Consider the following 27,843-nt stretch of genomic DNA (forward strand, 5'->3'; position numbering starts at 1 on the left):
TATGTATGCCTGTGCAGGGTCTCATGTAACTCAGGGTGGCCTTGAACTGCTTATGTACGAGCCTTGAACTCTTGCTCCTCTGGCCTTGAACTACTGACTTGGAGCTCCTTACCCTCCTACACCTACCTCCCTAGTGCTGGATTACTTATTAGCCAGAATATTAACTTACAAAGGAGTGGGTGTTTTTATGTTGAACATAATATTTGTCATCATTATTTATGATGCCTTCTTCCTGGTATTAGCATACCAGAGAAACCAGTTTGGTCATCAGTATGTGAATTTGATAAGCACTGAAGCAGAATTGGTTTGGCAGATGGTTCACTCAGTCTGTGGTAAATCTAGAGAAATTCCTCCATTTCTAGTATTTGAATACGCATGCCATTGTTTGTTTAGTACTCTTTTAGGCGTGTTTGTGTGTATCTGTGTGTGTGTGTGAGAGAGAGATGGAGACTGAAAGAGAGAGAGAGAGAAACACACACACACACAAACACAGAGTAGAGACACAAGTAGAGACAGAGTCTCACCATACGTACAGCCTTCTGGCCTTGAACTCTCTATGTTCATCTTGAACTCATTATAGAGATGCGTGTACCTCTGCCTCAAAGGTACTAGGACTAAAGGAACACATTGCCACACCTGCCTCTATTAGCATCTTTAAGATATCTTCATAGTGATTATTTTGAAAACAATAGACAAATTAATTTTATGATGCCCTTTGTTCCCTCCCCTCCTTTTCTCCTCTGGATTTGCTTGAGCCCAAGCTTGCCTCAAGCTTGTTATAAAGCAAAGGATTACTTCTGATCCTTCTGCCTTTACCTCTCTAGTGCTCAAATTACAGGCATGCCCTGCCACATCTGGTTTGTGTATTGTTGGGGTTTAAACTTAGTACTTTATGCACACTCTACCAACTGACCTATATACCCGGTCACCCAAATCTGTAAACTTTTCACATTGTTCTCCATCATCTCCCCTCTGGAGACCAAAACCAGGGCCAAGCAAATGCTCTGATGCTGAGCCAAGTAAGCCCCCATTCCTGCTTCTTTCTTATTGTTGTAGTATGATTTCACACTATTTATTCATTCCGGCCTGGAACTTCCTTTGTATCTAAAACTAGCATTCACCTTGCGTCATTCCTCCCATCTTATCCTGTTGAGTGCTGGGTTGCAGATGTGAGCCACTACATCAAGCTTGACCTTTCTTTGTATCTAGAGACCCCTCCCCCCTTTTAAAAAAGGAAACATACCTAAGCATATAGGATTATGTTTGTTTTGAAAGATGGATATCTCTTGGTACTGACAGTCTGCCCTCACCCCGATTTGCTTAGGCTGGCCATGTACTCCTGATCTTGCCTCTGTCTCCTAAATGTTGGAGTTAAGGGTATTACCATATTTACCTTTCTTTCTTTCTTTCTTTCTTTCTTTCTTTCTTTCTTTCTTTCTTTCTTTCTTTCTTTCTTTCTTTCTTTCTTTCTTTCTTTTCCTTTAAGACAGGGTTGGTAGCCTTGACTGTCCTGGACTCAGTTTGTACACCAGGTTGGCCTTGATCTGCCTGCCTCTGCCTCTCTGAGTGCTGGGAAAAGAAAACTCCTAAGAACTGTTATTTAAGAAACAAACCAGGCTGACTAGAATTTTCTATTATGAAATTGCTTTTTGGCACCAGCACTACGGCAGTGTTAACATTTACAAACAGGAATAGATTTCATCAGGGCAGTCAGGTCCACTTATTTTTACAAATGTGGATATATTTCTTTTTCTTACTATATAGTGCCAGTGGAATGTACAGTTAGACTAATGATTTGAAAATGAGCAGTAACACACTAAACTGGGTAAAGCCCACACTGGTATAATTCACTAACCCCTTTTAAACACAGTGATTTACCTGAGAGTATGTACATAAGGTGGCCAGATGGTAGTCAAGGCTTTCTCACTCTTCTTGTTTTCAAACTCCAGTCAATGTAAGAAGCACATGCCTAATAAAGTGTAGGTGTGAGAACTCTACTTCCTAGAGGAGATGTGGTATAGTTGTCTGAGATGAAGGATAACAACTAGAAAGAAAAAAAAAAGCCCTGCTGTTGGAAAGAGGAAGATCCTACAGTAAATTACCCTAGTGTACCACACGGCCTGTTGTGCTCACCACAGTAGTGACGTGGTCAGTGCAGCCCCAGCTCTTCTGTCTGCCTCTTTCTGAGGTACCTTTTGTAGTCACAGAAGCACTGATAGTCATAGCCTCTTTTTTTTTTACTGAATATATTCCAACTTTTCTGCACTATGCATCCCTTGAGTATGCCTGAGTTTTCTCATAATTTAGAAATTGCTAGTCTACTTCTCTTTTTTCTTACTTTTTTGTCAGTATACCTTCTCTTTTTTGAAACAGGGTCTCTCTGTGTATCCCTGTCAGGCCTGGAACTCACTATGTTGACTAGACTAGCCTTGAACTCACGGAGATCCATGTAATTCTGATTCCCAAGTGCTGGGATTAAAAGTGTGCTCCTGTATGCCTGGCACTCACGTACATTTATGCTTTAACAAACTGAATAGTTTTGCTCTTTCTTTTTTTACCTTCTCTTTTCCTTATCTTTCCTTGAGCCACTTTTTTCCTCCTGTCTTTGTTTTTAGAATTCAGATTTGGTATTTGTCATTGTCATCATCATGATCATTATAATTAATTTGTATGAATGTTTACCTGCATGCATGTCTGTGCACCGTGTGTGTCTGTCTGTCTTTCTTTCTGTCTTTCTTTCTTTCTCTTTTTGAGGCAGAGTTTCTCTGTGTTATCTTGGCTGTCCTGCCAAGTGCTGGGATTAAAGGCTTGTGCCACCACGCCCTGTCCACGTGTGCTTCTTGTTGCCCATAAGAGGATGCTAGATTTGCTGGGAGTGGAGCTACAAACAGTGCTGAGCCACCCTGTCGGTGGTGGGAATTGAACCCCAGTCTTTTGGAAGATCAGCAAGTGCTCTTTTTTCTTTATTAAATATTTTTTACACATGCATTTATATTATTACACTTACATACAATAAACTACCTACAGTGAGAAGAGCCATGAAACAATCAGGAATTATATATATGTTACATTCATAGTGTTTTGGCTATTTGTATTTGGCAGCCTTAAAGAAAACATCTTTCCTATCTTTGTGAGCCTAAAATTCTGATTGTAAATCAATATCTATCATATCTCATCATTAGCAACTTAAAACATCTATCCAGACCTAAAAATATCTTAACCCCTAAACAAGTAAGCTTAATTGTAAAACTAAACTATCTGGTCTTCAACCTCATCAGAGACTTGAGAAGGAATAAAATTGATTACCTGAGTAAACAGGGAGCGCAGTATAGCAGCTTCCCAAATGAGAAGATGACAGAGACAGTTTGCTACCTGAACAGTCACCCCAAACTCTATAATGCTGGAGTATCAACTTCAGCCTTCTGGCCTAATATATCTGACATACATATTTGTGAGGCAGGAACTATTGAGGACTTGCTTACCCCATCTTGGCAGAGTTTGGCAGTCGACTCTGCCTGCATCTGTGCTTACCCATTTTGAAGGAGGCCCATTTCCATAATGAGGTTCTTTCAATCAGTATTTTTTCTTGTCCCAATTATTATTATTTTTAATTATGAGCTCATGTGTGTCTGTGTGTGGGTATATGTAAGTGAGTGCTAATGCCTTCAAAGGAAGAGGCATTGCTTTCCTGGAGCAGAGTTATATAAGATGTGTATACTGGAGCTGAAATGGGTCCTCTGGAAGGGCAATAAGTGCTCTTAATCATTGAGCTATCTCTCTAGATTTCATGTTTGTTTTCTGTCATAAAATTATATAATGAATATGTAATTAGTAAGTCCTGTGTTTTCTTTATATATTATTAGTCAAATGTAATTACTATTGCTCTTACTCTGCTCATGAAAAGAATGAAAATTAGGTTCTTTGGTCTATCATTGACAAAAACTATCTAGAAATGTTATGGTTTGCAATTTGTGAGGAAGCTTGAAGACATGTTTTAAAACATCTTATAGCCCCTAAAACTATGTAGTCTTTAACTGACTTTTCCTGAGAATGCTAAATTTCATTGGATTATTCATTTAAAATTTTCTTTATTCTCCCTCCTTTTCCCCACCCTCCAACACCCCCCCCCATTGTGTGTGTGTGACTATACCATGGTGTATATGTGAAGGTCAGAAATCCTTATAGGAGCTCTACTTTGTGAGTCCTGAGATCACACTCAAATTATCAGGCTTGCTTGGCGGCAAGCTGAAACATTTTACTGCCTTGAGAGTACTGTGTTTTAGGTTACAGATGAAATTATAACCATCTCAAGTAGGGTTTCTCTTTTCAGGAGGAGCTAAGTCATTAGATTATAAGAACATAGGTTTAGATTATTTTCATAAAGATGCGGGCTAGCAAAAAACAAAAGTAGACAAACCTAAATATACTCTTAACACTGTAAACCAGTGGTTTTCAACTTGGGGGTTGTGACCCCTTTGGAAGAGGGGAACGACCCCCTCACAGAGTTTGCATAAGACCGTTAGAAATCATAGATATTTACATTATGATTAATAAAAGTAGCAAAATTACAATTATAAAGTAGCAAGGGAAATACTTTTATGGTTGGAGTCATCACAACACAAGGAACTGTATTAAAGGGTTGTTGCAGCAATAGGAAGGCTGAGAACCACTGCTGAATATTTCTGTTTTTTTTTTTCCTCCTCGATTTTATATAACAAGATCAGATCTTTATTTAAAATTTCTTTTCTGGTTGTAGGAATCAAATTCAGAGCCTTGCACACAGTAGGCAAGCACTCCCTTATTGAACTACATTCCCAGCCTCAACAACTGTAATAGTACATATGATAGATTATATTAGTTCTATTAGAATGTGTACATGTAATTATAAACATATTCATAGTCTTTAACTTACAATAGTTTAGACCTTCTAATGGGTTTTCAACATTTCTATTGGGTGAGTTCAATAGAAACTTTGGTTTGAATTTTGAATTGTGTACTTGGTTAGATAATTTTTCATGTTGCTGGGCAGCAAGCTGAAATTCCCAGTCAGCTATGTGTTTGAGTTTATCTAGCTGATACTGTACAGCATTATGTTGCTAAGCTATAATAGGTTGTAGATTGTAGACACATTTTTGACATGATATTACAGTGGGCGTACAGGAATATAATCCCACTGTAAATTCAGGAGCATCTGTACATATACACATACATAGAATTTGTTAAGTAAAGCACAAGTTAGTCCTAGCTAAGGATATATCATATAAGTACATAATATTTATAAAAACAGGCAAATTATATAAAAGAAAATTAGTAAAGTACTTGTCTTAGTTTGCGTTTCTATTGCTAGGGTGAAACATAATGACCAAAAGCAATTTGGAGGAAAGCATGTATTTGCTAGTGCTTCCACATCTGTACTCCATCACCAAAGGAGGTCAGGACAAGAACTAAAATAGGAGGGAACCTGGAGCCAGCAGCCAATGCAGAGGCCATGGAGGCATGCTGCTTACTGGCTTGCTCATCATGGCTTGCTCAGCCTGCTTTCTTATAGAATCCAGGACCCCCAACCCAGGGGTGGCACTGTACATAGTGATCTGGGCCCTTTCACATCAGTCATCAATCTAGCAAATGTACCACAGGTGTGCCCACAGTCCGTTCTGGTGGTGCCATTTTGTCAATTTGAGGTTTCTTCCAAAATAACTCTAGCTGTGCCAAACTGACATAAAACTAGCACAAGCCAGGCGTGGGCTGAAATCCCAGCACTCTGAGAGACAGAGGCAGGTTTCAGACCAGCCTGGTCTACAAAGCATGTCCAGGACAGCCAAGGCTATGCAGAGAAACCCTGTCTTGAAAAAACCCAAGCAACAACAACAAAACTAGCCAGCACAGTACTGATAAGGAAGATGTTATTTTTCTCAGTCAGTAATACTCAAAAGAGATAGAATAATTTACTTTAGGTTATCTGTTGCATATTCCAAAGTTCTGTTCTTTTTACTCTGATAAAATAAAAATAGCTTCTTTTCACCTGTCACAAATTTGTCTATCATAACCATTTAATGCAGAGAATTACAAAGAAAATAGAAGCAAACCTTAATTCCACACTTTAATGTAAAGATGACAATAGAAACCAATTGAAAGCACTTGAAATGAAAAAGATAGTGGTGTCTCTCAAGGGTGTGAGATACAATTTCTTTTTACATGCAAAATTAAGTTACTTTAGAGTTGAAAAAGTTGGAAGACTTTTTCTAAAGTATTTTTTAGAGGCTTTATTGTGCTGAAATGCATTATAACTTTCCCAGAAATGGATAATTTGACATGAAACTTGTTTTCCATGCATTTTTCAGATAGTTAAATTCTTTGACAAGTGCTGGAACTATTATTCATAAGAAAGAATACAATTTAGAAAGACAAATGGAAAGTGTTGATGAAGTAAATTGTCTCCATAACCCATACAGATGATGAGATATTACGTGTTTCTGCTAGCTGCATTAGTCTTTCAGAGTAAGTGGAACATTTTAAATGTATAAAGTGAGGCACCCTAGAGTACTTAAAAGCGTGCTGAAGTATATTGCCGAACAGAACTTTAAAGTAAGCTTCAGTAGCAATTGGTTATTTCCAAGCACTCCAGATCACGAGGCTCAAGAGCATTTAGAGAGATATCTAGCACCCAAAATATGAAAAAGTCATAATATTTGGTCACAATTACAAGTTACCAAGCATACAAGAATCAGAAAAGTATTGACTCATAATCGCAAGAAAGTCCAGTCACTAAAGTAGACCCATAACTGTAAATAGATGTATAAATGACAGACCGCGTAGTAGAAATGGTCATTGAAAGATAGTTTCTCTCTTTCTCCTTTTTTTTTTTTTTACATTCCAACTGCAGTTTCCCCTCTCTCCTCTCCTTCCAGTCGCCTCTCTATCCACTCCTCTTCCTTTTGTCTTTAGAATAGGGCAGGTGTCCATGGATATCAGCCACACATGGCATATCGAGTTTCACCAAGTCTAGGAACCTACCTTTGTATTAAGGCTGGACTGGATGACGCAACCCAGAATGAGGGAAAGAGTCCCAAAAGCAGGCAAAAGAGTCAGAGACAGTCCCTGTTCCCACTGTTAGAGGAGCCCCACAAGAAGACCATGTTACACAGCTGTAACACACACGCAGAGGGCCCAGGCCCATCCCATGCAGGCTCCCTGGTTGTCTCTTTGGGCCTCTATGAGCCCAGGTTATTTGATTCTGTGTTGTTGTTGTTGTTGTTTTTTCTTTAATGGTATCCTTGACTCTTCTGGCTCCTACAATTATTCCCCTCTTCAGCAGGATTCCCTGAACTCCACCTAATATTTGGCTCTGGGTGGCTGTATCAGTTGCTGGATAAAGCCTCTCTGATGACAGTTGTGCTAGGCACCAATCTATGATTATAGCAGAGCATCATTAGGCATCATTTCATTGACTTCCCCCCCCCCCCCCCTTTTCCTCAGTCGTGTTTGGTTCTATCCTAGGCCTGGCCTTCTACGCAGTGTCAGGGCTGGGCTCCCTCTCCTGGCATAGGTTTCTTGGTTGGTGACTCCCATAATTTCTGTGCCACCTTTACCCCAGCACATTTTATTTTATTCAAAAACAAAACAAAACAAAAACTGTAGGATAATGATATTTAGAAGTAAAAGTAGAAACTCATGGTACTTGTAAGACACATGGTCATAGTGTCATACCACTACACTCTATTATAATTTCCATAGGAAAAGGACCAAATCATATATTCAAGCTCAATGACAATGGGAAGTAATCCTTAGTGGGAGGAGCTGTAGTTGTTTGGTCCTCATGTGTAGAAGGTTGAAGAATTGGATTCAGTATTACATCTCTTTTATCATGTGGTCACTAGCTTCAGCCATTTGAGCATGATGTTGTGTTGTAAATTACTTCCTCTTTTGGTTGGAAGACGATAAATTTCTATTCAAACTGCATGTTGAGGCGATATAAAGTTGTAAACACACACGTGCGCGTGTGCACGCACACACATACACACACAGTCATGTTAAATATTTCAACATGTACCAACTTCCTGTATATACAACATATTCAAGATATAATTAATAAATGTAGTCAATAATGTCTTTTAAAGTCCTGGCAACAGTGCAGTTTCCCCAATTATAATTTTATTTTTCTTATTAGCATTTCCCGTTAAGCAGTATATAATTGTAATTATGTATTACATTCATGGCTGCATTTCTAGTTTCTTAGTGTGGAGAAATACCACTACTTCTTGAGATGGAAATAACTTTTAGGACAATTTTGTAAAATGTTGTATATTTTAGATTTGTTCATTTATTTAGGATGCCATTTGGCATTTTTCTCTTGTTCCTTTAAATCTGGATCTTGGTTAGACTAGTTGAGTATTTTTGGCATACCTGCTTCATGGTTGACACTGTGACCGTTGCCTTTTATTATGCCAGGAAACTTTTAGTCTGACTTTTTTTCACTACTTGTGGTACTTTGCTTGATCATTTGGCCCAGATGATGACTTATTGGCAAATTAGCAAGTAATAAGCTAATTTGGGGTGATACTCTGGAATTTAAGACTGGGTATGGTGAATCTCAGCACTTGGGAGGCAGAGGCAAGCTATTCTTTCTGAGTCTGAGGCCAGCCTGGTTTACACAGCAAGTTACAGGACAGTGTCAGTTATATAATAGAGAGATCCTGTCTCAAAATAACAACAAAGATAATTTTAAAAAAGAATCACCCTCCCCCCTTTTTTCCCTTGAGACAGGGTTTCTCTGTGTAGCCTTGGCTGTCCTAGACTCACTTTGTAGACCAGGCTGGCCTCAAACTCACAGAGATCCACCATGCCTGGCCAAGACTCAACTTCTTAAAAGTCTTCCATTGACTTCTTTATAGTCCTCCACTCTGGCTTACAGGTCCCCCTCTTTCCAGGAACCTGTTCCCTTTAAAACCCTGGAAATCTCTCCCCGAACCTATTTTGCTTTTCTCTGCTTTCCCAAGACAGCCTTGGTGGATTGGAATAAACTTTTCTCTTTTTACCCCTCACCCCCCGAAAAAGAATCAATATGGATTGGACAGATTTTTATTAATCCAATACTTTATTCAGCCATTTCAATTTTAACTCTTTATGTATAGGGAAATGTTTTAAAAATATTTTATTATATATATGTGCAATATAAATATATATGCTACAGAAGGACATCTTAATATAAATACTGTATGTTGAATATATTTTTCCTTAATGCCCTCTCATTCTCCCTTTTCTCTTCTCACTCTGTTCTGTCTGTTCCCTAGACAATTTCATTTCTATTCTCATAGTCTACATACACACAGGATCCTATGTATCTCTTTGAAAATCTAGAAACCAGGTATTAGAGAAAACATGTTTGTCTGGGACTGACTTCATTTGCTTTATATAGTCATCTCCAGCTGCACCCATTTCTTTAAAAAAAGATTTACTTATTATGTATTCAGTGCTCTGCCTGCATGTACCCCTGCAGGCCAGAAGAGGGCATGAGATCACATTGTAGATGGTTGTGAGCCACCATGTAGTTGCTGGGAATGGAACTCAGGACCTCTGGAAGAGCAGTTAATGCTCTTAAACTCTGAGCCATCTCTCTAACCCTTCCCCCCGCCCCCTGCCAAATGATACAGCTTTATTCTTAATAGCTGGAAAAAATTTTCATTGTGTAAACATTGAACTGTTTATCTACTTCTCTGTTACTAAACACCTAGCCTGGTTCTATTTCTTAGCTGTTGTGAGTGGGTTGTAGTAAATACTGATGTGTAAGTATTTCTGTGATGTGTTGACTTGTAATTCTTTTTGTGTATATTCAGGAGTGGTGTATCTGAGTCACGGTAGGTTTTTTTTTTTTTTTTTAAAGAAACCTCCTTATTGGCTAGACTAGTTTATATTTCTACCAGCATTTTTTAAATCAAGGATTCTCTCTTGTCCATTCCTTAGCCAGCATTTGTTACTCATTTTCTTAAAGAGTACCATTTTGATTGAGGTTGGAATTCCAGCGTGTGTTAACATGCATTTATCTGATGGCTAGTAAAATCAAACATCTCTTCATCTACTCATTGGCCATTTTGTTTTTTTATTTTTTTGAGAGCCGTCAGTTCATTTCATTAGTCTATTATTTATTGTTAGAGGTGTTTTGTTTTTATTTTTGAGTTCTTTGTATATTCTAGATGTTAGTCTTCAGGCATACAACTAGCAGAGATGTTCTTCCACATAGCTGTTGTATATTCTCTCACTTAACTGTATGCTTTGCTATGAGGAAACTTTACTTTCATGAGGTCGTATTTGTCCTTATCTTTTGAACAAATAGAGTTCTATACAGAAAACCCTTGGTTATGCCTATATCCTATTGTGTTTTCCTCTGACAGTTTCAGAGTTTCATGTCTTGCACTAAGGTGTTCGATCTATTTGGGATTGATATCTTGTACAGGATGAGAGATAGGGATCCTATTTCAGTCTGCATCTGGATATCAAGGTTTTCCAGGATTAATTTGTTGTCTTTTCTCCAGGGATATTAAAAAAAAAAAACAAACCAAAAAACCCAAAACAAACAACCAAGGTGGTTCTGTGTTGGTTTATATCTGACTCTTCTGCTCTGTGGCACTGGCTTATGGATCTAGTTTTGTGCTAGTATCATACTGTTTTTGTAACTATGGGTCTGTAGTATAAATTGGAATCAGGTATAATGTGTCCTACAGCAGGACTTTTCCCCCTCAGGATTGCTTTTTGGCTATCAGTTGTTTTTCTATTTTCATATGAATTTTGAAATTGTTTTTGTTTCTCTATTTCTGTGAAAACTAGTATTGGGATATTGATGAGGACTGAATTGAAGCTGACGGCAGCTTTTGGCAGCACAGTTCTTTTCAGAACATTAACTTTTCTAGTCCATGAGGTCTTTCCCATCTTAAATTTTCTTCTGTTTCTTTCTCTGATATTTTATAGTGTTTATTGTCGAAAACTTTTACTTTTTTGGTTACTTTTATTCCAAGGTATTTTATTGTATTTATTTTGAGGAAGTAAAGAATGAGATTTTGTTCCTGACTGTTTTTTCTCAGAACCAGAATGTTTGTTATTGATAGATGTGTATACACATGTATGTGCGCACATGTACAGACAAAATAATTTCATTCCAGTTAATATTCCAAATTGTTGACATAAGGAATAGGTTGTGAACACATCAGCCATCGTTGTATTCTTCTTCCCTGCCATCACAGTAGTCACCAAATTTCATCTAATTTTTTAACTAATTGAGGTAACCACTAATAGATACATTATTGCTTTCGGTTGATTTATATTTTCGTCAGTGACTAAAAGAGAGGCAGTGCTGTGGGATTAAAGTGTTCTGGTTTTGGAATTCTTTTAATTCCCTAGCCATGTGATCCCGAGTACATTGCTTAACCTCTTTGGTGTTCTCCCCTGCTCCCTCCCCACCAGACAGGGTTTTCCTAGATTCACTCTGTAGACCAGGCTGGACTCATGGTGGTCATTTTTAATTGTCAGTGTGACACAATCTGGAGTCATGTGGGAACACATTGCCTAGATTGGGTTGGTCTGTGGGGACTTGTCTAATTGATGGAAGAAGACCTACCCTGAAAATATTCATGGTTTTGGGCCTTAGGCTGTATAAGAGTAAAGAAAACTACCTGAGTAGTAAGCACGAATAATGCATTTATTCTCTTTGCTCTTGATGTGAACCACTGTCTTATACAAGTTAGAGTCAAGTTGGAAGAGGAAGCTCAGCTGAGAAAATGGCTTTATTAGATCTCCTGTAGACAAGTCCGTGAGGCAGTTTTCTTGACTGATAATTGATAGAGGAGGCCTTGAACTCATCAGAGACATGACTGCCTCTGCCTCCTAAATGCTGGGATTAAAGACATACATCACCGGTCATGGTAAAAAACTGCACTCATTCGTGTGTGTGTGTGGGGTGTGTTTATTCCCATGCTGTAATATACATGTAAAGTCAGAGGACAATTACAGGAGTTGATTTTTCTCCTTCTATAATGTGGATCCCAGGAATTGAGCCCAGGTCTCCAGAGTTGGTGCCTTTACCCACTGGGTCATCTCTCTGTCCCTGCCTGGCTTATTGTAACTTACAAATTTTGCAAGTAAGAATTTGCAAACTCTACTAGCCCAATGGGCATGTCCCATGAAAGTCTTCACTTACCAGGAAACTGGGACAGAGGGGAGGGCATCCTATTGGGACTCTAGATGAGAGAAGCATGGGAGAATAGCAAAGTAGAAGGATCCAGAGGGTCCTAGAAACCTACTAGAAGAACATTATGATAGGCAGATTTGGGCCTAGGAGTCCCGCTCAAACAATGGCACCAGCCAAGGACAATACAGGCCATAAACTTCAAACCCCTACCCTGATCTAGCCAATGGACAGGACATTCTCCACAGTAGAGTGGAGAGTGAGGTCTGACTTTCACATGTACTCTGGTGCCTCATATTTGACCATGTCCCCTGGAGGAGGTAGACCTGGTGGCACTCAGAGGAAGGATAGCAGGTTACCAAGAAGAGACTTGATACCCTATGAGCATATACAGGGGGAGGAGGTCCCCCTCAGACACAGTCATAGGGGAGGGGAGTAAGGGGAAAATGAGAGGGAGGGAAGAATGGGAGGATACAAGGGAGGGGATAACCACTGAGATATAACAAGAATATATTAATAATAATAATAATAAAAAAAAGAATTTGCAAACTCTTATGTGTGGGCCACTTAATGTCTTGACTTATTTATATATTCATGTAGCTTGAATTATGTCTTTTACCATTTACATTTTAAGTCTGACCATTTCTAAAACCCTAACATGCTTATTTACTTGGTTTTTAGGCATGTACTGGCATTGAAAACATCGATGAAGCTATTACATTGCTTGAACAAAATAACTGGGACTTGGTGGTAAGTACTTCATTCTTTGACCTATGTTTTAACTTTATGAATTCTTGAATGGCCTTAACGTTTATTGTAGGTGGTTCAGCATTCCATAGCCAATCTAACTCTTAGCAGAATGAATATATTCCATTTTCATCTTTAATATGAAATCATAATTTAGTTCAATATTAAATTACTGGGTACTTTTGAAGTTTAGGTAATTGAAATAATTTGAAAAGATTTTCTTTTTTCTTTGGTCATGTCTCCACATAGTATTTTTTTTTGGCAGAGATGCTTAGAAGAGAGAGTCAGTATTCCCTGAGCGATGAGGACTAGTCTTGCTTCCTGAGGTATCGCTGATGATCACAGCATTTAAAAAAGTTATCTAAGAATTGACAATCTATTCTGCTTTCTCCCTGAATTGTGGGAATTTTATCCTAAAGGTGGTTTAGCTATTAAAACCTTTTTGATACTAACCAAAGGGAAGGTGTAGCAGAGCACTAGACATTCCTGCTTTGCCGCCAAGCAAGTCAGAACTTGATTGTACTGGAACAACACTTCTGTAAGATGGCATATATGTCCCTCACACCTTGGAAGTATTAAAGAAATTGAAATCACAATTTTGAAAAGGTGATTTTTCTTTATTCAGTTTGCTTTTTTTTGAGACAAGGTGTCACTATGTAGTTCAGCCTATCCTGGAACCTACTCAGCAGTTTCGATTGGCCTCAGACATCCTCGTCCTCCTCCTCAGATTCCTAAGTGCTAGATAGAGCTGTGTTCCATTGTACCTGGCTAGAAGTGCCAATATTTAGAAGTCAGAATTTAAGATGCCTTTTAAAAAATGTCTACAAATTATACATTTAATAGTTCCACAAATTTGGCAAAGTTTGTGATGACATCTAGGATGTTTTCACCAAATTGTCTTCTTAAAGTGAGATTATATACTCACTTTCACATGCTTTGTGGATTTACATAGTTCTTCTCTCAGTGCTTTATAGAGATGCATTTGTCGTACAACTATCTTCACTCAGTCTAAGATCAGACTGTAAAAGTGATACTTATCATAATGAAATGAGAAGATGAAGAATTTACAAACAAAATAGTTATGGGCTGTGCATTCCTAATCCATAAATCCCAGACCCAAATGTTACAAAGTTAAAACATTTTATTGTTGATATGTTACATTGAAAGTTTTAGATGTTGGAGCTGGTTGGAATTTATAATTTTGGATGGAGTATGTTCAAACAATAAATTCTATGCAGTATTCTAAAAAGTAAGAAAGTTATATATCTGAAAAAATTTTGAGTCTTAAATATTTCAAATAAAATATTCTAATTAAAATCTTTTAATCTCATAACACAGATAAAATATTCATCTCAAAGTTTTATGTATATTTTTGCAGTTGTTTTTATAATTAATGTCACTAAACTTTTACCTCGAAAATAGATTCTTTTATATTAATATTTTTATAATCTGTATTTATTTACTGTTACATTAACACTTTTCTATCTTACTAAGTATGGACTGCGCCTTTTTTAAATGTTGCACAGTTGTATCATGTTGTAGTAATATGATAGTTTTACCACCCTTGTGTTGGTGAGCATTTAAGATTGTTGCAGTTCTTTGCAGTATTGTAAACATTACTGGAGAGAGCATTCTTACATATGTGTATAATAATTAACATACTGCTTTTTCTAGAAGGAGCTGAATATATTCAGTTTATAACTGAATTTCCATGTCATACTGGATGAATATTTTTAGGGGTTTGGATACTTAAAGTGTAATGAACTTCCAGTTTATTCATTTACATACTGCCAGCTCTTTGGGGATGGGTCTTTTCACTTAAATCAGTGCTGCTACTGGCCTCTCCCATTGTCTCTGTCTCTCTGTTTCTTGATCTTCTTGTCTGTCTGTCTGTCTCTGTTTTGTGTTTTGGTACAGGAAAATTAAGGAATGTTTTTACTGTCTGACTTGGACCCATACTTTACACTGGCTGTTTTCTATTCTCAGAAGGCATGGTGTAGATGACAGTTTCATGATGGGGATAGTGGTGAAGGCAGCAACACATTGGAGAGATGCTTCTGGGCTACTTGTCCTGACACCACTTTGCAATTTGTTTTGCTTATCTTATGTATATTTGAGGTATTCTTTTGGTCAGGCTGATACAAATCATTGAGGAGGTTACAAAGCCTACTAAGACACTCTTGCCTGGCTTTGCCAAGAGGAATAAAGGGGAAAGGAAAGGAAGACTGAGAATAAGAGGCTATACTTTGATGTGGGAGTTTATAGTTTTAGAGTGTGGAGGAACCTAAGTTCTTTGTTCATCTTTATCTCCTTTTCTGCTGATTCATATTTGTTGGCTATGAATATTGTCTTGACCCCGCCTTTCTAGAATACTGTACAAGACTTTTCCCAGTGGTAAGATACTTTTCATGTATTTCTGACTAGCTTGATTTTTGGAAAGTATTGTCAAATACCCTCTCTTTTTCCTTCTCCTTCTCTTTTTCCTCCTTTCCTCCCACCCTTTCTCCCTCCCAACTTTTCTATTTTCCTTCCTTCTTTCTCCCTCCTTGTTCTTCGTCCTCCCCTTTCTGGCCTCTGCTGTTTATTTTCTCTCAGGTTTCTGAGGTGTTAAAAGCTGGGTCTTACACATAGTAGGCAAGTTTCCTACCTTTAAGTTGTTATGCCTCTAGTCCTTTATAGTATCTTTTACAACTTTAACTTTTTCATTTGAAATCATCATTTACCTGGCAATAACCTTCTACTTTTATTTTGATAGCAAGTTGTTGCACTTTTCCCCCCCTGGTTGGTGCATTTTTCATTTTTCCTGTTTTTATACATCATTTACACACACACACACACACACACACACACACACACACACACACACTTTTTCCCCCCTGCTTGGTGTATTTTTCATTTTTTTCCTGTTTTTATACATCATTTACACACACACACACACACACACACACACACACACACACACTATATATATATATATATAGAGAGAGAGAGAGAGAGAGAGAGAGAGTGAGTGTGTGTGTGTGAAATGAAACTTAAGTAAATGATGTAGTACGTTACTAGTTGAAACTGTCATGGAACTTTTAATATGCTGTACTCTGTTTTCTGTGTTTATTTTATATCTGAATTCTGACTGACATTGATCTGCATATGAATTTATAAAATATTTCAAGTAATTAAAGTTTTTAACTTAGGGTGTCTATTTTTAAGTTTCATTTCTTTGCATAATTACTAGAGGACTGCAAACTAAGTGTTTGGCACTGTAAACAGGAATTGTGGTGAACTGAAAAACTATTATAATGAAAAACTCATTCATTGAGTGGCTATTGAATGAATATCATGAATCTAGTTTTTTAACTGGATAGCTATGATGACTAAAAAAATGTGACAAGTTGGATGTGGCATATAACCTCAATTGCATCCCTCAGGAAGTAGAAGCTGGCTGATTTCTGTGGGTTCAAAGACAACATGCTCTATGTAGTGAGTTCAGGGATAGCTAGGACAACACAGTGAGGCCCCATCTCTAACAAACAAGGAAAATAATAAAATAAAATAGAATGGAAAAGAAAAATGTAGCACCATGATCTCTAATAGCAATTTTTACTTTCTGTTGCTGTACCAAAATAGCTAAGACTAGTTATCTTATGAAGAATAGAAGTTACAGTAGTCAGCTTTGCAGTACTGTGTCAAACCTGAGAGAGTCAACTTAAAAAGAAGAAAGGCATATTTGGCTTATAATTTAGGAGGTTTTAGCTCATGGTTGGTTCACACTGTTGATTTTAGGCATGTGATAAGGCAATATACCATGGCAGGAGCACATTGCAAAGAAGTGACTACCTTGTGTCATCCAAGGAACAAAACGGGGTAGGGGCAGGGCTTCCAGTGTCTCCTTCAAAGGCACATCTTAACCACCTGACTTCCTTCTTTAGCCTCCATTTTGTATAGGTTTCATTTCATCCATCTACCATCTTGGATGGGGTGAGGGTGGGGGACAAACTCTAAATCTTGTGGTTCCATATCTGGTGTCAACAAGTGTAGGTGGTTCTGTCCTTCCATCTTTGCTGCCTGTAACAAACATACTTCTTTCTCTTGGCTTGGCTTCAGTCCCTGTGTGCAGCTCTCCTTGATATATGTCTCATGTCTTGGGAGTCTCCATTGCAACCCAGGTTTCATTTCCACAGCTTCATGGAGCGCCACCTCAGAGCTTCCAGGTACAGGCTCCCCTGCCCTGCATTGCTTAGCCCCAGTGGCTCTTTGAAACCATGGTGGAAAATATTTCACAACTCATATATTTGTGGAACCGTGACATGTGGATGACGCTGCCAAATTCATCGACTAGTTTGGGATGGACCCTCACTCCCTTGAACCACATTTATTCCAGTGCTTTCTCTTCCACAGGTTGGAAGCTTAATTAGGTGGGGGTCTTTCCCTGAGGGCACCTTTCTCTTTATTCTAATGCAGATCTACACTAAGGGAGAGCTTTTGATAACAAAGCAGTTCTGTCATTATCCTCTTAATCTGTTGCTAATCTAGTAATGAATGGCTCCACTAACAAGGACAGATCCTTTGTGTCTCAGTCACCTTTCAAAGGTTTCACTTTTATATAATTAATACATGACTTCCGGGCTTAGTCCTATCCTATCCTCCCATCCCCCTACCATGCCTCACTTAGTAGCTCTGGTTGACCTGAAACTGTGTAGACCAGGCTGGCCTGAAACTCAGACATTCATTCACCTGCTTCTGCCTCCTGAGTGCTGGCGTCAAAGGCATGTGCCACTGAACCCAGCTGCTTAATTTTCTAACACAAGACAATTGGGGCATACATTCATGCTATACTCCTAAACGTGGAAAATCAGCGAGACACTTTGTGTCTATTTTCTTTAATGTGTATGAATGCTCTCTCTACATGTGCACCTGCATGCCCAGAAGAGGGCATCAGATCCCAATATAGCGTGTCAGGCCACCATGTGGTAGGTGGGAATTGAACTCAGGACCTCTGGAAGAGCAGACAGTGTTCTTAATCACTGAGCCATCTCTCCAGTCCTATTGTATCTAATTCTTTCATATATTCAGGATTGAGAATAATTTCCTTATAAGGTAATGTTCATAAATGTTTACTATTTTGTTGATTTAGTCACACAAATAAATATTGTCTGTGAAAATACAACATAGTTCCAAGAATTCTAGTCATTAGTTACTTTCTCTGCAAATTATTTTGAGTATATAATTATTACTCACAAAGAAGTGCTTCTAAGTCCTGTGTTTTTGTTTTTAGTATTCTACAGTTTACAGTGTTTATTTTCAAATGATTAAAGGTTATATATGCTAAAAATCTGAAAATAACATGAACATTACTATTCTGGGAGTGTGTCTTGCCTCATGTATACTTGATATGTACCATACAGTTCCTACTGCTGTTTACCTTAGATTATTATTATTTTCCGCATCATCCTGTACTTATGGTTAAAATAGGATAAAAGCATTGCAGTAGAGATCATTTCTTAGAAGATGGATCTCTGTTTGTATCCCAAAGGTAAGTACCTGAGGAAGAATGATTGACAGTGAGTTAGAATCTTTTAACTGAAAAGACCCTTAAATATGCAAATGTAGGATGTGATGGTTGCAGATTGTAATCCAGGCTCTAGAACTGATTCACTGTTCAGTTCCTGTTTTCAGTATAAAGAGAATTTGGGCTGGAGGAAAACACAAAACTATGTAATTTGTATAGTTTTGTATAACTTAATGTTAGGCAGCTGAGGATAGTGGCAAACATTGGATTAATATTGCTTAAAGAGCCCAGACTTTTCAATCCTTTTATTTTAGCAAGAGTGGTTTGACCAAGTGTCTTCTCTCCCAACCTCTTTACTTGTACTGAGGAGATGGTTTAGTCTAGCTCATACTTGAGCTTTGCTATTAAGTGAAATAACATACGCAGGATCTATTATATTCTAATTCTTGTAAGGATTCTATGATAAGCAGTCCACTATGAAAGCTAGTGTAAGCAAACATTTTAAAGAACTTTATAACTTTAAAATACTTGCTTATATCCAAAATTTGAAATCCTTAAGATACTGTAGTATAGATAATATCTAGGAAAAACGAGTGGCAAATTGTTTCACAAAGGTCATGTGTGTGTGCATGCATGTGAGCGCATGAGTATGTGTGAGTATGTATGTGTGAGAGTATGTGTATTTGAGAGCGTCTGCGATCGAAGGTGAGTGAATGTGTATGAACCTCTTTCAGTAACTTAGTAAAGTCTAGCAGGCTCAGTAAATGATACTTGACAGAATTTGGTAATCCAGAAGTGAGATTAAAATGTAAGTGGTACTAACCTAGACTACTGTATTTTAAGTATTCTGTGTCATAAATGAATTTTGAACTTTGTACTCAGTTTTTTGCTGTATTTTTGCTTGTGATTTTGTAGAAGAAAAGCTATTTCACGTACATGAATCTATCTTTAACTAAACATTTCAACCTGAGATAAAATTGAGCCAATTGGCATCTACATTTCTATGCAATTTCTAGTTCCCAAAGATAATTTTATACTAATAGAAGAAGCTTAAATTAAGTCATGTACACAGATCATTGAAGACCAATTATCACACTGTATTCCTTCCCATTTCAAGTTTCATTGAGGTGTTTTGAGACATTTCCACTCCATTAATTTTCACTTTTGAAGAAATCTACTTTAATAATCACCCTAAAATTGGGTAGAACAGTCTCTTTCACTGCTCTGTGCAGGATGTGGTTGCTGAGGTTCCAAATGTGAACTAATTTTCTACTTAAAAAGTGCTATGAAAGCTTGCAGTTTCATGAATAGTTTAACCAGTGACATAATGAGTCTCTGTCCTCAGAAAGCAGCCAAGCATTTAGTACTGGCCATCATCAGTGGCCTTCAGACACTTTTTGTATTTGTACAGCTGCTCCCTCTGACAAAGGAGAAGTGGCTATGAAGGAATATCTTATACCAATTTTTCTTCCTTGGCATGGCCATCTTTGTTTCTATTAAGGGCCCATAAGCCTATTATTTTTATAAATACTCAATTTCTCAAGTTTTAGCTGCATAGCAATCTTACCTTCTATCATTTCTGCTTTTCTCAAGGCCTGCTAGACAGGTGAAATCATTTACCTACATTATTTCATTTCATCCTCCCATCAGCTCTGAAAATTAGATAGGTAGTATTAGTTTATATTTATGTATAGAAATTAATACTCAGCAAAGTTGACCAAATTTTCCAATGGTCATTTATCTGTTAAGATGAAAAGTGATTGATTTTTTTCAGCCCAAATCAGTCAGTCATACAGAATTTCATAGCTTAAAATAGTAATGCCAAGATTATTTTTAAAACTATGATTAGAATCTCCTCGTACTTGGTGTGCTGTTGGTCTCTGCACTTTTCCTCCCTACCATTCAGCTAGCTTTATATTGCCAGGCTGAAGGGCTTTTGCTTTCTGTGGTTCTCTGAGTCTAGTGGGACGACATCTTATTTTCTTAATAGTTTTGTCTTCAGCATATGACAGTTGCTTGTTTGGTTGGTTAATTTTATTATTACCAGTCTTTCTCCTATTCTCTTTCCATCATTTGGATATTTGAAAATCTTTGCTGTTACAATACAATGCTCCAGGCGTTACTTTTTCTTATCTCGTAAACAAGCTGGAGGAAGAGGAGAATAACTAAGACACCAGAGGAACAGGATAGAACAAGTTTTAGTATATTAGTATCTTACCAGTAAAAATTATATGATCTAGACTTGTGTGACATTTATTGAGAAATAACTTTTCACAATTCCTTCTATTGTATTTTTTAAAAGAACTTCCTAATGTTTTTTCTATTTATTTTTGGTTGTACTAATCTGCTATAAGGATAGGCCATTATATAATATACTGTTTTTGAAAGTACTTGTCAATTGTTTTTGAAAAAAAAACTCTACGTGACAAAAGATTACTAGTATTTAAAGTATAACTCAATGAATGAATATGAAGCAATTGATTTCTTTTCAAAGGAAAACTCAAGTTGTCACAAATAGGAAATTCTCAGTTTATTAAACTCATATTACCCCATCTTAACCAAATTGAAATTGTTTGAGGCCTATAGTTTTTTCAATGATTGCACCTTTATTTTCTATTTATTTTTGCACTGTATTTTGTATTACTTTTCCTTTAAACATAATTCTAAACTTACTTTATTACATGAACTAAGCATCTCTTCTTTTAAAAAATGTTATTAGATAAACGTTTAGAGGCTTAAAGACCTTTAAAAAAAAAGGTTGTATGTTCTAATCACTTACTAGGAAATGATACTGTTAAAGGTAGCTTGGAATCTTACAGCAAATACAGCCAGTTTCCATATACCTGCAATTCTCCACATGTGAATTTAATGAGCTTCAGGTTGGAGATATTTGGGAACAAAAATTGTGTTTGTACTGAATACACAGACATTTTTCCTCTAGTCCTTCTTTTTCCCTAAACAAGACAGAGGAGAATTTATACAACAATTTTTATATAGTATTTATTAGCTCTTGCACGACATGTAGAAATGACTGCAGGTATATGGGAGGGTGCTTGTGGGTTGTATGTAGAGAGTATACACCATGTTATTTATATAAGGAAGGTGAGAATCTCGCAGCTTGGTTGGGCTAGGGGTGGCAGTCCTCCTGGAACCAAATCCCAGCATCTAACGAGAGAGAGTGACTTAGTGAGCGTTTCCATTGCTGTGAAGAGACACCATGACCGAGGCTGGCTTACAGTTTCAGAGATTTGGTCTGTTAATGTCATGGAGGGAAGTAGTGTGTAGGCAGGCATGGTGCTGGGGAAGGAGCTGAGAGTTCTACATCGTAATCTGCAGGCAGCAGAAAAGAGATTGGCTTGAGCTACTGAAACCGCAAAACCCACTCCCCAGTGACATACTTCCTCCAACAAGGCCACACTTACTCCAAGGCCACACCTCCTAATAGTGCCATGCCTTATGGGCCTATGGGGGCCATTCTTTCAAACTACCATAGAGTACTCAAATGTAGGTGAGTGCATGAGTGTGAGAGTACATTTGAAGCCAAAGTTTGATGTTGGGTGTTTTGTCAGTTGCTTTTTATTTTATATACTGAAGAGAATCTTTGGTGGGTGGGGGTGAGGGCCCCCCCCCCATTGTTTCTGCCTTTTAAGCTTTGGGATTGCATGTGTGTCACCATGCCATCCTGGTATTTACATGAGTAACTGGAGACCTGAACTCTGGTTCATATGCCTGTGTGGCAAGTGCCCTTACCTATTGAGCTATCTCCCTAGCCCATGAGATTCATATTTGTGTAGCTTGGTTATTGACTTGGGACTTTTTTCTTTAGCTTAATATTAAAAGCCTTCTAGCATTTCTCTGTAAGAATGAGTTCTCTTATTTCATGGAGTATGTATATAACTTTATATATAATTCAATCAGTTCATAATCTCCAGTGTGCCATGTTTATTCCTATTCTTAAGGCTTACTTTATTACATTTTCAATAGGTTTCCCACTATATTCTCTTTTGCTTTAGATCTGTGACAGGGCAGCACATCTTGGCTGAGATACATGGCCTGGGCATGAAAGAGAAGAAAAAAAAAGAATCTGGAATTATCTTTTAAAAATAGTTGTACATTTTATTTATTTTATGTATATTGGTATTTTGCTTTCATGTATGCCTGTGGAAGGCTGCCATATTTTGAAGTTACAGGCAGTTGTGAGCTGTCATGTGGGTGCTGAGAACTGAACCTTGGCCCTCTGGAAGAGCAGTCAGTGCTCTTAACTGCTAAGTCATCTTTCCAACCCCATGCTCTGGATTTCTTAATCTTTTAAATGACATGCTCCCAGTGACCTGAAGGCTTTCTGTTGAGTCCTGTCTCTAAAAAAGCTTTCACCACCCCCTTTGCAGCAATTCCAGCCTTGGAATATATGGACTGTTGGGAAACACTCCAGCTCCAAACTAACCATTGAACAAGTTTTCTAAGATAATTGTAGCTGAAACAGTACGTTCCTTACACCATTTAAAAAACAAAAATACTTGGCAGCTGATGCCTGCTCCTCTCACCTCAGTACAGATAGACAGGCCACCTCACAGTGCTGCATTAAAGAGGATGTGTCATTGGAGCTGAGGAGGTGGCTCAGCTTAGTGAAGTGCTGCTGCCCAAGCAGGAGGACCCGAGTGTGGCTATACGGCACCCACATCAAAAGCAGGGACATTTGCCACTGCTGTCCACCACATACCTGTGAGCATACTTGCATGAACACCTCTATGCATGTGTACATATCACATGCACTATATGCTTACATAGAACAGTAAAAAAGAGAATGTGTAATTGTTGAAAGGATATAAGTGACCTGCAGCTAGATTTGATAAGCTTACACTGATTCATCAATACAGCTAGGGAAATGCATTATAATCAACCTGTGATAGTCAGCTGTCTTTCGTTTTGGACTTGCAGTGAACAAGGCTGAAACACTTGGTAGAGGAATATTAGTTATGGAGCAAGAGAGAAAGAGAAAGTGGTTGGTCTCACGTCTTGCTCAAGGTTTAGCCCTCCATGACCATAGGACATTCCAGCCAAGTTTTGATCTTCAAGGATTCTCTCCTTCCCCACAGCAGTGACCTGGGACCAAGCCTTTAACGTGGAACACCCAGTATGCAAGCCATGGCACCCAGTATGCAAGCCATGACACTATTCTTCATTTTGTTACCTTGTGATTATTTTCTAGCTACTAATAATGTTTGTTGTTTCAGGGCAGTACTTTTATGATTTTGTTCACCAGCAAAAGTAGTTTTACTTCTGAGGTTTAAACAACTGAAATGCTGGCTTTTAGTTAGGCAGTTGGCAGCTCAGTAACAGGATGCACTTGAGCTGCCCAGAATTAGACGGAGCCAGTGGAATAGGAAAAATGAGAAGGCATGTGGGTAGTTTCTTGGTTTATTGATGTTTCCTCTTAGTAGCACAGACTGCTCTGGAAGACGAATGTGCTTTTCAGAAGGGGTGTTGTTCTTTAATTCAGAGCGGCAGTCTGTTTCCTACTCACTCTGGCAGACACACCCACTTTCCTCTAGTAGAAGTGTGAAGCAAGGCAGTAGAGTGCTGGCAGGATTGAGGCTAAGCCCCACTGCTTAGTTAGGGGCTGAAGTAACTCACAGTTACCAACCAGCACGTTTGTTAGTAACTCAGAGTAGGTAAGAAAACTGTGATCTCCTTGAGCAAATGAAGAACAACATTCTCCTTTTGTATGTTAACTAAGCGAAAGCCATTTGTGGTCTGGTTCCATGTGCACTTTGATTTCAGAATATAGCCTCTCACAGTAACCTTTCCTTTTATGTCCTGCACCTCCTATGATCGAACTGCATGAAATTTCACAAAAGTGGTTGTCAGTACAACCTTTCTTATTGTCTTAGTTTGCTTTCTGTTGCTGTGATAAACACCAAGACCAAAAGTAAGACCATGGAGGAATGCTGTCTACTGGCTTGTTTAGCTTGCTTTCTTATACAGCCCAAGATCACCTGCCCCGGGGTGGCACTACCCATAATGCACTGGGCCCTCCCACATCAATTACTTATTAAGAAAATGCACCAAATGTGGTGGAAACATTTTCTCAATTAAAGTTTTTACTTTTCAGAATACCCTAACCAAAACCAAACAAACAGACCAAAAAAAAAAAAAAAAAAAAAAACAACAAAAACAACAACAACAAAAAAAAACAAAAAAAAACAAAAACAAAAAAACCAAAAAACTCAAAACACCAGTACATCCACACTTATTGGAGTGGAGGTGTATGAGAGTTTCAGGCACTCTGTATTCTTGCCAATAGATACCAGTCATTTTTTTTCTCATTCTTTTGTTATGGTTTTAATTTACCTCTCTCTCTCTCTCCCTTCTCCCTTCTTCTCTTTTGTTTTTCAAGACAGAGTTTCTCTGTGTAGCCCTGGCAGTGCTGGACTCACTTTGTAGACCAGGCTGGCCTCGAACTTGCAGCGGTCCACCTGCCTCTGCCTCCCTGACTGCTGGAATTACAGGCGTGCGCCACCGTCCTGGGCTACTTCTCATTAATAATGGGCATTTGGCAGTGCTTTCTTCTAAATGCCCATTCAATTTCTTCTGTTTCTTTTCTATTAGAATATGTGTTTTCCTGTTGATTGACAAGAGTTGCTTATATTTTCTGATAGGAGCACTTTGTTGTATGATGCAAAACTCTTCTATTCTGTATTCTGCCTTTTTTGCACTTTTAATAGAGATCTTTTTTAAAAAATGAGCTAATTTTATGTTCATTTGCACTTTGCCTGTGTGTATGTGTGTGTGAGGGTGTCAGAAGCCCTGGACTGGAGTTACAGACAACTGTGATGTGCCGTGTGGGTGCTGGGAATTGAACTCAGGACCTCTGGAAGAGGAGCCAGTGCTCTTAGCTGCTGAGCCAGCTCTGCAGCCCCATACAGAGACCTTTAATGGACAAGAACAACTAATCTTACTGTAACTCAGTTTACTTACCTTTTCCTTGGAGATTGTGTTATGCATGAAATATCATCTACCCTGTGCACATGGAGATATTTTTGTATTTTTTAAGAAGCTTTATTGCTTTGCCTTTTATATTTCCAGTTGTAATTCATTGGGATTGATAAAAAAGTTTGTTTAGATTCACCTTGTTTTATGTGTATGGGTGTTTTGCCTGCATGGATGTGCACCATGTGTGTGCCTGATGCTGCCAGAGGTCAGAAGAGGGCATCAGGTTTTCTGGAACTGGAACTAAGAATGGTTGTGAGCCACCATGTAGGTTCTGGGAACTGGACCCAGGTCCTCTGCCGGAGCAAGTGCTCTTAGCCACTGAGCCATCTCCCCATCCATACAGGTTGAGTTTGAGTTTGGTATAGGATGGGCTGAAGTTTCTTGTTCTTGTCTTTCCTCTTATAGTATATCTATTTGATTTTCTTTCACTTAATGAAAAGGCCATTATTTTATTAATTCTCTGCAGTCATGTCTTTGTCATAAAATAAAAATCCTTATGACTTTATTCTTAAAGGCTCTATTTTTTATTGGTTTGAATTTCATATCGTTGCTTCAATACTGTCCTTACTGTAGATTAGAAATAATCTTGACCATCTATTGGCATAGGTCCCTGACTTTATAATTTTTAAGAGATTCTTGGATCCTTTTGCATATTTATTTACATTTACTATTAGGGATTATAATCCTGATTGTTTCCAGAGAGGTTTTACTGAGGACTGAAGACCCAGTGAAGATGTGGGTGCCATCATGCCATGTATTGAGGTTCATTATTGAATAAACAAGGAAAAAGGAAGCCAGCTGAACACCAACATACATTACCCTGTGCTTCCCGACTTAGAACTACATACACACAGGCAACTAACTATAGTAATGATGTATTAATTCAATTGTGATAATCATTATGCAATATATGTATATGTCAAGTCATCACATGTACATCTTGAATATGTACATTTTTTGTTAGTTATATTTAAACATGACCAATGAACAATCATACAGTAATATACACTAATATGTGTTTTTATTATTTAAAATAATTTGTTGACAATTTATTGATATTCTATTATATGTGCATGTGTGTGCGTGTACGTGTGTGTGTGTGTGTGTGTGTGTGTGTGTGTGTGTGTGATAGAACCAGAGTTTGAAGATTGCCTATTAGAATATGGGTGCTTAACCCTAAAAAACACTACACACTACTGTGTGAAACAGTTCTCCAGAAGCTTTTTATCTTCCAAAATTATAACTGTATATCTGTTAAACCACAGTCTTTCCTTTTCCTTCCCAAGTTCCCAGCAACTACCATTATATTTGTTCATGGATTCTACTATTTTTCTTAGTTACCTCATGTAAGTTGAGATGTACATACATACAGTATCTGTCTTGAGTCTGTGTGTGACAGACTTACTTCACTTGGTGTAATGTTTTCACAGTCTATGTGTGTTGTAACAGGACAGATTTTTCTTTTTTTTAAAGGCAAATAATATTTTACTTACTGTATGTGCATACTAGATTTTATTTGTCCATTCATCCACTGATGAGCATTTTTATCACTTTGCCTTTTGCTGCTCTGAATAGTGTGACTGAACATGGGATTGCATGTATGTCTTTGAGATTGCTTTCAGCTCCTTTGGCCTTCTATCTAAAGTAGTATTGCCGTTTCCTCCCCCCCCCCCCCCATTACTTTACAGTGAATGACTCATAGCCATGGCAGAGTATTATGTCACTTTTGAGAAGGAAAAGAATTTTGCTTGACTGAGCCTTTATGAACCTTGTGGAGAGGCCAAGTGTGTGGGTATGAAGGGCTTCTTCAGAGGGCTCGTTGATAGAAGTGGTAGAGCTATTATGGGAGCAAGATTGTCAGAAGAGTGCCATTCCACTTAGGACTAATCCACAAGGAGAATGTGATTCCACCTTGTTCAAAACTGTGGTGTTGGTGCTCAGGCAGATCTGGGATGTTAACTAAACATTGTTGGCTAGGTTGATGCTAGGTTGTGTATAGGAGTCAGTATAAATGAAAGCAAGAACATCTCTGTTGTACTGACATGACGGCAAGATGGAGATGCTAAAATACTAGTGTCTGCTGCTCAGGAAGTGTGAAAATATTGTAATTTTGACATCCTGTGTAAAAACAACTTCAACAAAAAGGCAGTGATTTCTGCACTTTGAGTCTTTTTCCAGAGATGAAAAAAAGTGGATAGTTGATGAGACAAAGCTAATATTATAATAATTATTACTCTCTTTTACAAGCTTTTCAAACAATGGAATTTGCAAGAGTTAATTTGATCTGCTAATAATATATATTGTTAAATAGAAATGCATTTACCATTTTTATTTTCAAACAATGTTTGAATTCCCTTTTTATTTGTGTACAAATTACATATTTGAAATGTATTAATTTAGTATTTAGTTGCATTTAAATGTA

The 27,843-nt window shown here is 37.9% G+C and overlaps 1 protein-coding gene across 1 annotated transcript in view; it reads left to right on the forward strand.

The window, feature by feature from the left end:
• FAF1 (Fas associated factor 1) overlaps positions 1-27,843 on the forward strand; it is a 303,539-nt gene that overhangs the window by 22,842 nt on the left and 252,854 nt on the right. Inside the window, exon 2 of the mRNA XM_084787058.1 lies at positions 12,857-12,925. Coding sequence (XP_084643184.1) covers positions 12,857-12,925 — 69 coding nt within the window. The remainder of the gene's footprint in view (positions 1-12,856; positions 12,926-27,843) is intronic.

The sequence above is a fragment of the Acomys minous genome (genome assembly GCF_964271855.1).
Source record: "Acomys minous genome assembly, chromosome: 6".
Taxonomy (NCBI): domain Eukaryota; kingdom Metazoa; phylum Chordata; class Mammalia; order Rodentia; family Muridae; genus Acomys; species Acomys minous.